Below are 10,981 nucleotides of genomic sequence, written 5' to 3' on the forward strand. Positions count from 1 at the left end.
ACGTGACCGGGCGGAGGGGCGGCCCCGCCGGTCCTTCCGGGCGCGGCTCTTCCGGCGGGCGGACAATGCGGTTCCGAGTCGCGGTGCTGGGCTGCGGTGGCGCCTGTAGGTCCCGGCGGGCCGGCGGGGCGCGGGCGGCGGCCCCGGAGCGCGGCGCGGAGCGGCCCGCGGCTCCCGCTGCCCCCGCAGGCCGCGCTCGGAGGGCGGCCCGGCCCGGCCGGGGGCGCGGCGGGGCGCGGGGCCGCCCGGGGGCGCGGCGGGCGGCCGGGCCCGGCCCGGCGCTGGGGCGGCGGCTCACGGCGGGTCTCCTCCCCTCTCTAGGTCCGTAGCCGGAGGCAGGAGCGGCCGCGGGTGCCAGCGCGGGGACGCGGCCCGACGCTACAGGTACCTGCCCGTTCCCTCCGTTCCTCCCGCCGGGCCGGGCCTGGCGCGGACAGCGGCTTCCCCCGCTCTCGCAAAGGGCATCGTGTTCACATTGTTAGGGGATGCTGCGCGGGCTCCCGGCTGAGCTGGGCTGGAATATTCTTTTCCCGGACCCCGGGAAGTAGATGCGGGGGGCCGGGGCGATCCGCGGTCGGTAAAGGCCGAGGAAGCACGTGCTTCCAACGGGGAGCCCTGCGCGTCCGACGGGAGCTTGCCTCGGTCTGCCACCCTCCCGAGATAACGGGTTTGGGATTCATTTCATGCTCTTTTCTCTTGGAGATCAGTAGTAGTTGAAACTGAAGGTGTGCTAAGGCAAGTCACAACTTTCCGATATAGTTTTTCACGATGCGGCTCTTGCAGTCTGCCAGAGACTGGCTGAATGGCTGGAATAGCTGTGGTTAACAGCACAGTGTAACTTTAGCGTGGGTGCTTTAACTGCATTCATATTGTATCAATTTCCAAGGTGGAAAAAACAGACTCACAACTGGAATTCCCTCCTCACTGTCCAGAGAAAACACAAAAAGAACCAGTTTGATAATGCATAAAATTCACTGATGATATATCAGGATGATCTGTTCCTGTCGTTTATATTTGCCAAAGGCTGTTGCCTCTTAAAATTAAACTTTCAGCCCTAGAAACGGAGTCAGTCAGGCAGCGCTGAAGGTGACAGAGACTGGGTTCTGCAGGTTCAGCAGAACTGGTTGTAGTGCAGAACGATGCCCCCCTGCTTCCAAACTTTCCCTGGTTCCTGGCTTTTGAAGTCTTCTGAAATCCTCCCCTAATTTTTGCATGCCATACACTTGATGGGTGTGATCAATGAGGAGGTCATGTCTCCAAATGCTGTATGAGCTGCAAACTGAAAAAGCCCTGATTATTGACAGATGCTTCCAAAAATATTCTTTGAATAGTTGTCTCATGTGGGCACAGTGCCATTCTTGTGTGTACATTCAGCTGACACTTCATGCCCCAAGAGAGCACTATCTGCTTTTATCTGTAAACTTCAAAGCTTCCTTTCGAGCTTTATGTGGTGTTTGTAATAGTTGGGAGGTGTAAGTTTTGCTTTGTTTTGTAATTTTATCTAACCAAATCTTGCATCATTTAGTCTCCTGTTATTTCTTCACTTCCTGCAATCCTAGTGCTTTGGCAGGATTGTGTGAGCAGTATTGCATCCAGAATCAGTGTAGTCTTATAAAGTCTTAAAGCAACTGTTGAAAGAACAGTATTTGGTTTATGGAAGATCTGCTGTTCTTCATTCCAAGTCCTATCAAAACAAGAACAAACTTCCTAGAGGAGTGATCTTCCAAAGAACAGGATTAGGCACAAGGCTTCCTTTACTCCCCAGATATTCAAAACAGGGAGCCTAGCGGAGGCCATTGTGAAGATTTTTTACTGTAATCTTAGGAAAAGCCAAAACAACACACAACAAACCAAATCCTGCAGGAGAACTCTAAAGACAATCTAATGTGTTCAACCCAGTGCTGCAAAACCCAAAGCTTGCTAAAAATACAGTTTCCCTGTATATCCTAACTCTTTAGGATATTGCTTCAGGAGGATTTTTGTCATAGCACCTCCACTTCATATTCAGGCTTCATTACATTTAAAAAAGGTAAAAGTTATTGTATGTGAGATGTAAACTTGAATTTTTTCTTACTTGTAATGGACTTCAGTGTGTACCTATATTATTACTTTAAATCTTTCTAACTTACCTTTTAGAAAACAAAAAGTACTCATTGTTTGTTTTTTTCTCTGCTGCTTTTCCTTAGGTGTGCCAAAATGTCAGAAAGATCAGATATTCTTCATTTCAAGTTTGACAACTATGGAGATTCAATGTTACAGAAAATGAACAAACTGAGGGAAGAAAACAAGTTTTGTGATGTCGTCGTCCATATAGATGATGTTGAAGTTCACGGGCATAAAATTGTCTTTGCCGCTGGCTCTCCTTTTTTAAGAGATCAGTTCTTACTGAACGACTCCAGAGATGTAAAAATCTCCATCCTGCAGAGTTCAGAAGTGGGGAGGCAGCTGCTTCTCTCTTGCTACAGTGGCACTCTGGAGTTCCCTGAAATGGAGCTGGTGAACTACCTGACTGCTGCGAGCTTTCTGCAGATGAGCCACATCGTGGAACGGTGCACTCAGGCCCTGTGGAAGTTCATCAAACCCAAGCAGCCGCTGGAGAGCAAAGAGTGCGAACAGCAAAGCGACTCTTCTGAGCTGAAGGAGCATCAGGGTGACGATGACTCTCTGCAGCAGGACTCGCCTTGTATTCAGCCTTCAGAAGACAGCATGGACATGGAGGATAGTGATATCCAGATCATCAAGGTGGAGTCCATTGGGGAGGTAACAGAAGTTAGGAATAAGAAGGATCAGAATCAGTTTATTTCTTCTGAACAAACTGCACTGCATTCCTCAGAGCCTCAACACTTTCTTATCAACTCCACTGTTGAGAACAGAGCAAATGAAATAGAGCAAAACCACCTCCACAACTACGCCCTTTCGTACGCCGGCAGCGATAACATCATCCTGGCCTCTAAAGATATGTTTGGGCCTAACAACCGAGGGATAGACAAAGGCCTCCAGTGGCACCATCAGTGTCCAAAGTGCACAAGAGTATTTCGGCATCTGGAAAACTATGCTAACCACTTAAAGATGCATAAACTATTTATGTGTCTGCTCTGTGGCAAGACGTTCACTCAGAAGGGCAATCTCCACCGGCACATGAGAGTGCACGCAGGCATCAAACCATTCCAATGTAAGATCTGTGGGAAAACATTCTCTCAGAAATGTTCCTTACAGGACCACCTCAACCTGCACAGTGGGGACAAGCCCCACAAGTGTAACTACTGTGACATGGTCTTTGCCCATAAGCCCGTTCTGAGGAAACACCTCAAACAGCTGCATGGTAAAAACAGCTTTGACAATGCCAATGAAAGAAACGTGCAAGACATAACAGTGGACTTCGATTCATTCACGTGTAGCGCTGCTACAGACAGTAAGGTCTGTCAGCAGGCTGATGCCAGCCAGGTACTGGATGCAGGGAAGCTGCCTCAGGCCGTGCTCGGTTTAAGAAACGATAGTACCTGCGTCAATTAAGCAATTAAAACTCGCCCTGTGTAGGGATCGTGACTGAGAGGAGCCAACCATTGGTTTGGCTTCTTCCCTAAACTAGTGGTGTGCTCTGAAAGGCTACAGATGGCTGGATTGGGAAACCTGGCAGGTCTTCAGCCATCGCTCTTAGTCTTACTTGATATTTTCTGTGAATAGCAATCCTCCTTCAGGTTTCTCTCTATGTCTCTACTGTGGATTAAGGGGTTAATTGTTTCATTTCTCTCTGATTAGGAGACTCAAGACTAACACCTTTTGAAAGACTGTTGCTGTGGGCTGCAAGTAAACCATCTGCTATGCAGTTAGAGGCCTCTCTGTGGCTGGGCAGATGGAGGAAAGCAAAGAGGACAAGTGTATGAGATAACCCTTTTTTAAAGGCACTGGATAACTGAAAACACTCCATATACTCAAATTTAAACTTACCTCTTAAAATTACCTTTCTCTGATCTTACCCCTAGACTCCTGCAGTTGAAATGAAGTATTTTTGTGTCACTTTTTTGCCCTTTCTAAACCTATTTCAAGAAACTTCTGCTGCCAATCAATGCTCTCTTAAAAACTCTCAGGGTTTTTAACCTCAACATGCATTATGAAAAGATGAAACCCTAAATGATTTGGCAGGGTTAGCTGATCATTGCACAGAGCTGTTCAAACTGAGGATAAATTGCAGCTCTGGAATGTGAGATGCTGGTGCCTGGAGTGCAAATGTGACCTGTTCTTATGCTGGCATACCTGGGATTTTTAAAGGGCACTCGCCAGTGCATGTACTGAGACAAGCTAAACACTTCAAAGCTAAAAGTTATCCTCCATCTTCCCTAAGTTTTGCATCACGAACCACAACAGCTGTTGGGTTTAGAGCAAAGCTGGAGTGGAGAAATACTGCTTTTTGACACTGTGAAAAGAATCTTTTTAAAGCTGCAATGTGTAACAACTCCACGATTTTTTTTTTGCTTTTTTTCCTTCCTTAGTTCTTGTATGTCTCTCCTTGATGTCTAATAAGGGCCACGTGTCACTTAACTTTAAACAAAAATACCTGCTATAAGAACTTAACATAAATTTTTTTGATTTCTTGAACTTTTTTGAAGTGACCATTAGTGTTTTACAGATCCTAGGATGAGGTATAGGTAGCACAATTTCTATAGGTTAATATATCAGCTGTTGACTGTACTCAGCAATACCTCTTGTATAGCGCCTTAAACATCAAATGTAGCGGGAATGGCATGCTAATTGGGATTCTGGGATTACCCCATACTGCTTCTCAGAAGTGCTGTGGAATTATCTGCATCCCAGGCAGGCTGAAAGAAGCTTAATTTATCTGAGGCACACCATTCCCAGTAGTACAGCACTGTTAGTACTGAAGTGTAGCATAGACTAATAATCAAATGGCTGATCCTCGGCAGAGAACTGCTGTTTGTGTTTGGAATAAGGATTTCTTCCAGTGCAGCTCTTTTCCACAAGGTTTGCCGTGAGGCTGAGATTATGCTTCCTACCTAAACATAGTACTGTTGGTGTGTTTGAATGAGGGGTGGGGGTGAAAGGCTGCTATTGTATGGTTAAAAATGTAAACAGGTATGACCAAAGGTGTGTAGAGCAAAAAGTGTTGTGTATGTCATTATCAAAAGTTGGTCTTGCTCTTCAGTTCTGTGTGTGTAGAAGTCAGGATTTCCTTATGCAGATATTACACTGATGGACGTTAAAACATGTGAATGTTGCAGAACGTTTTCAGAAATCCACATACTTTGAAGTAGAAAAAGAAGGTGATTCTGTGAATCAGTTTTTGCAATTGAGTTCTTGAACTACTGCACTTGACTGTTACACGAACTCTTACATGGACAGCTATGAAGTAAGCAAAGGAAATTACATCAGGGCATTCATCTTTCAAGTTGTAGCAAATATATTTAGGCCTAAAGTCTAACTATTTGAGACTTTTTAAATTATTGTTCAGGTTGCTGGGGTAGAAGATAGGTTTGCATGGGAAGAACTGTTTTCCTCTTGAAGCCACCCACTTTCAGAGTTGTTTTGAACTAAATTTGTCCGTGACAGTTGAGTCTGACACTTGCATTCTGTCTTCAGGCAAAATCTTCTGTATTGTTCAAACATTTTGATAATCTATTATTCACTAAATGGAAATAAGTTATAGTGCTATGCCAAAATGAAGATAGACATGGAGAACAAGAGCTTGGAGAGCCAGGTCAGCATGCTGTAAGGTACTAGTGAACAAGCCAAGGCAATATGAATATGGACACAAAAAAGAAAATGGTCTTCTGCCACAGAAAGGAATACAACTGCACAAGTGTTAGAAAACGTGGCAGCAAAATGGACAGTATTTAAAGTTTTGTCTATCTGGAAAGTTTTGGTTTTTGTGAAATTATGAAGATGTAATGTTACTGTAAGGAGAATACAGCTTGTTGAAGTAGCTGTGGGTGACTTGAAGCTGATATGAAGAGACAAGGAGTTTCCTAAGAAACAAAAGAAATCATTTGGTCAAGATGCACAGGTATTCAGTCCACCCTGTGCTGTGGTGATTTGGACGGCTGAGGAGGCCAAGACTGCTGGGCTGCTCAATTAAAGGCTGCTGTGGTGTTTCGCAAGAGCACAGCATAAATAAATAGGAAAAAGCAGAAATGCAGAAGACTTTCTTCACTGAAAATGGACACATCTGTTGGATGAAAAGTGACTTTTACTAATGTCTGCTTTTGGCCTGGCAAAAGGGTGCAGACCAAAAGATTTATGCAGGAGATGGCTGTGTGACTCCAGAAACGCTGGAGCTCGGAGGGCAATACCCCAATGCAAAGTGCACTGGTGGTAGAGTTCATCTAGAATTTGCCCCTATATGGGAAGACAAGTGAAGAGTATAGAAGAGGTAATAGGAAAGCAAAATCTGGCTAATGCTGCTTCTCTGAATTACAGATTAAGATGGAGTGAGAATTATGATAAATGGAATATGCAGAGGCAGCTCAATTATAGAGTAAGATGAACTTAATTGTCCATGTATGTAAAATGTTGTCTTCATTGCAATGTCCCGAGTAGTGAAAGATTAGATCTGTTGGTTGTTGCTACTGATGCTGCATATTCAGATGAGGACTATGGCAGTTATCATAATCTGTGTGTTACTGTGTAGAATACCATTTGCTGGTAAGTGGATAGTCTCACAACTTAATGTGCTGTACAACTTCCTGCATATCCTAAAAATAACTCAAGTCTATTACAAAAGTATTTTAATAACTCCTCAGTATATTAGGATTTTTTTTAAGTTGGCATTTTATTTATTTATATTATATAGAAGAAGGAATTTTTAGAATTTAGGTTTGCCAGAGGTTTGGGCTCACCACTTCTCTGAGTGATGGTAGCTTGTGTAGCATGTGTTTCTGCAGCACGTGCTGCAACTGCACAGCCTCCTGCATAGATCAGGGATGAGTCTTTCCTTAATTTATTTTTCTTTTAGAAGACATGTTTTGCAAGTTAGTAACTGATGAATTTGAAGTGTCAGTCTTTCTCTCCCCTAGGTTTTTGGCAAAACTTAGCTGCCGCTGAACTTTTGTTGAAATAACGTAGAAATTAATTGTGTGGGGCTGATTATGGTTTTGGAGTCACTGGCAAGAATAAAAGTGAGGAGGGAGAATCAAAATGTGATACAAACTGAAACTGTTGAGAGAACTCTAAAGTCACGTTAAATGTTAATTTTTATAAACAAAGAGGGGGACATAGTCGTGCCTCCCGACTTGGTAAGGGGTGAGAAGGCAGGACGGACGCCTTTCCTTTGAGATTGTATAATCGATGGACTGAGCATTAGCTACCTCTTCACTGACTGGGCAAAAGTCTTACACTACGTGTGATGATAACCAAAGCAGGCGGGTCGGCGGCTGCCGGGCGTTGTCCCGTGGCCGTGAAGAAGCCAGCAGCTCGTCCCGGCGGCGTTCGGGCCGGCGGTTCGCCGTTCCCCCGGCGCGTCCCGGCTGATGGCGAGGAGGAGCCCCGGTAGCCGCTCCCCGGGATGCCTTACGGGGGCGGACACGTCGCTACCTCTACCGAACGGTGGGCGAGGCGCGCCCCGGTGCCGGTGCGGTTTCCCCCAGCGGCAGCCGCTGTAGCAGTGCCAAGTCTTCTAATAAACGTGCTGCTAACTCTGTCTGCCGCCGCCTCTCATTTCCACCGCGGTCACGGCGCACCGGGGGCGGGCGGGCGGAAGGGGCGGGCGGGGAAGCTGTTCCGGGGCGCTGCGGCACCGGCGGCGGAGCGGCACCGGCTGCGGGGAGCGGCGGGGAGCGGGGCGGAGCGGGATCGCGGCCGGCGGCGGGCGGCCCGGGAGCCCCGGGACAGCGGGTCCTGCCCGAGGCGGGGGTGGGCTGAGCCCGGCCAGACGCTCCGGCGGTGCCCGCGGGCCCCGCCATGGCGGCGGACTCGGAGGTGCTGCACTTCCAGTTCGAGCAGCAGGGCGATGCCGTGCTGCAAAAGATGAACCTCCTGCGGCAGCAGAATCTCTTCTGCGACGTGTCCATCTACATCAACGACACCGAGTTCCAGGGGCACAAGGTGATCTTCGCCGCCTGCTCCACCTTCATGCGGGATCAGTTCCTGCTCAACCAGTCCAGGCAGGTGCGGATCACCATCCTGCAGAGCGCCGAGGTGGGCAGGAAGCTGCTGCTGTCCTGCTACACGGGCGCGCTGGAAGTCAAGAGAAAGGAGCTGCTGAAGTACCTGACGGCCGCGAGTTACCTGCAGATGGTTCATATTGTGGAGAAGTGCACCGAGGCTTTGTCCAAGTACTTGGAGATCGACGCTTCCATGGAGAGCGGTACCCAGGCTGCTGAGGGGTGCCACTCCTCGGATGCTGAACTAAGGAGCGGGGATGAGGTTTTAGATAAAGATTGTGAAATAATCGAGATCTCTGAAGACAGCCCAGAGAACAAAGAATACCCTGTGAAACAGGAGGATGGGGATGGAGATGGGGATGGGGATGGCCCACACCCTGCAGCGCAGAGCTTGGTGTCGGAAAGGAAGGACACAAAATCCCCAGAAATATCAACAGTGGAAATCGGCTATAAAGATGATGAAATCTGCATCTTCAGAATGGATTCCATGGGTGTGGCGAATGCAGAGAATGATCATTTTCCTCAGCCTTGCACTTCCTCTAAAACAAATCTGTATTTCCCAGAAACCCAGCACTCCTTGATAAACTCCACAGTTGAAAGCAGGAATACAGAAATGCCAGGAAATCACTTCCAGGCTTTTGTTGGTGACAATCCAGAAGGAACTTCCAGTGGGGCGAATGGGTTCCAGAGCCTGGAGGATTCTGGCAGCTCATGGCGGCACCAGTGTCCAAAGTGTCCCAGGGGCTTTCTGCACCTCGAGAACTATCTCAGACATCTGAAAATGCACAAACTCTTCCTGTGCTTGCAATGTGGCAAAACATTTACGCAAAAAAAGAATCTCAACAGGCACATCCGGGGGCACATGGGGATCCGGCCCTTCCAGTGCATGGTGTGCTTGAAGACCTTCACGGCCAAGAGCACGCTGCAGGATCACCTCAACATCCACAGCGGGGACAGGCCCTACAAGTGCCACTGCTGCGACATGGACTTCAAACACAAGTCTGCTCTTAAAAAGCATTTGACTTCTGTTCATGGCAGGAGCAGCAGTGAAAAGCCTAACCTGAACACTATTACAAAAGTTAAAATAGACTATGATTGATAGCTAGGCAATTGTGGAGTCAGACTCCACAAAAAGCTCCTGGCTAGTGAAATTCTAGATGCAATTCCAGTTCCAGATCCCCTGCTAAGGGAGAGAAGCACAAACAGGTGGCTGGTGATCCAAGACAGGCCTTGGAGCAGGAAACCTGCCTGCTCCATTAAGGTTGCTATTGCTGTCAGTGAAAAAAGGTGTTTCCTAGTTGAAAGTAAACTGCAAAATATGGGAGATTATTTCATGCTTCTCTTCTATTATACTGAGCATATCTTGGTCCCCCAATGATGTTTTATATTCCTTGTTTAAAGGGCAGGCACTGCTGACTTTCAGACTATTACTGATACTGCAATAAGCTGAAGCCTGAGCCATGGTGTTGGTGAGAACAGCTGAGGGAAGGGGGTGTTTGTATTTATTCAGCAAGTCAGTTGTTCCCATCCAGTTCCTGGATCATTCATGGTGAAATCATCTCAATCATCTTCCTTGCCCAAACTTTGGTAGATCTTCCAGAAAGAAGGTGTGTTCTCATACTCAAGTCTGTGACGTTTAAGGACACACAACAAAGAAAAACTAATCAAGGAACTTTTCAATTTGTCTCTTGCAAATAGAGAATTTGTAAAAGAGAAAGAAAAAAACAGTATTGCCTTGCAGTTTATTTGTAACTGGACAGTCCTATGAAAAGGACTTGCTTTTAGTTTTATCAAGTTCTGAATTTTTATAAACTTATTTCTTCTAATAGTGGGGGTTTTTCTGTCATACAAGTGTTTTGCACCGGTATTTGATAAGTTTAGTCCTGCTTGTTGCATCATAACATCTGCCTTCATTTTTTTACAGATCTTAGCTATATGCACTTGTGTGAAATTCAGCTGTGTGCTGTTGGGTAATCATAGTTTCAATGCTAATTTTGCAAAACAGGCATTTCTGTCTGACTAGCAATGGCTTAGCCATAGAGGTCTCGACTACCCTGATTCTGTGACACAGTAACACAGTAATGATGTGTGTTTGCAGAAGTGTGTTTGTGCTTTCCAAATGTTATTTTAGTTTCATCATGAGCATTGAGAGCCCTGTGATGCAGTCTGTGTCTTTGGCTGGTACATGTTTCTTCCACTTAATGTAATATAAATAAAGAGTTATTTCAGTTGTTAATATGAGATAATGGTACTTACAACTAGCAAAAAGCAGTAGTTCTTACTCTTTCCAGTCTGTACCACGCTTTCCTTCAAGTTTCAGAAGTGCTGTTCCAAGTTCTTGCTCAGAGTCCAGAAGTCTGGCCCAAATGCTTCAGAATCTGGCTGGCTCTAAAATCTAAGACAATAGTTTTTAATGTCAGTTCACTTTCCTTCCCTGTGTCTGTGAGTGCACCAGCCTGTTTGGGTTTTATTGATCAGCTACGTGAGGGGTTGGGTGTGTACAACGTCTACCGTGCACTTTCCTGTTACTACTTGTTACAGGCATGGTCAGGTGTATGCGTGGGTATTTCCCTCATGAGCACTTCCCTGTGTGCCAAAGGGGAAACAGACTGATCTTTTGAAGTGTATTTTCTGTGGGAGCAGGTTCCGAGTTATTTTGGTCGTGCATGTAAACATGAGAGGGAGTTGTGTTGTGTGACAGGCCACCAGCATGTTCTGTTCAGTGGCTGCAGTGTCTCAGTAAGCTTTGTGGACAAACCCTGGTCTTGTGCACATGTTCACGTTAGAGGAGTTTCCTCTCCCCTGCCCCTACATGTAACCATGTCTTGTCATGACACAATAAATGAAATGCAAACAAGGCGTTGTGT

General features: G+C 46.4%; 2 protein-coding genes across 2 annotated transcripts; both read left to right on the top strand.

The window, feature by feature from the left end:
• Positions 1 to 43: 43 nt before the first annotated feature.
• ZBTB26 (zinc finger and BTB domain containing 26) lies at positions 44 to 7,651 on the top strand. Its single transcript, XM_030961655.1, has 3 exons — positions 44 to 105; positions 322 to 384; positions 2,187 to 7,651. Exon 3 carries the CDS (start codon positions 2,197 to 2,199, stop codon positions 3,511 to 3,513), a length of 1,317 nt encoding a protein of 438 aa, XP_030817515.1. The 5' UTR covers positions 44 to 105; positions 322 to 384; positions 2,187 to 2,196; the 3' UTR covers positions 3,514 to 7,651.
• A 148-nt stretch (positions 7,652 to 7,799) lies between these two features.
• ZBTB6 (zinc finger and BTB domain containing 6) lies at positions 7,800 to 10,971 on the top strand. The gene has a single exon (XM_030961389.1). It carries the CDS (start codon positions 7,912 to 7,914, stop codon positions 9,211 to 9,213), a length of 1,302 nt encoding a protein of 433 aa, XP_030817249.1. The 5' UTR covers positions 7,800 to 7,911; the 3' UTR covers positions 9,214 to 10,971.
• Positions 10,972 to 10,981: the final 10 nt, after the last annotated feature.

The sequence above is a fragment of the Camarhynchus parvulus genome, chromosome 17 (genome assembly GCF_901933205.1).
Source record: "Camarhynchus parvulus chromosome 17, STF_HiC, whole genome shotgun sequence".
Lineage (NCBI taxonomy): Eukaryota > Metazoa > Chordata > Aves > Passeriformes > Thraupidae > Camarhynchus > Camarhynchus parvulus.

Excerpts from the sequence above, each read along its gene's own strand:
- ZBTB26 (XM_030961655.1), top strand. The coding sequence starts at position 2,197 with ATGTCAGAAAGATCAGATATTCTTCATTTCAAGTTTGACAACTATGGA.
- ZBTB6 (XM_030961389.1), top strand. The coding sequence starts at position 7,912 with ATGGCGGCGGACTCGGAGGTGCTGCACTTCCAGTTCGAGCAGCAGGGC.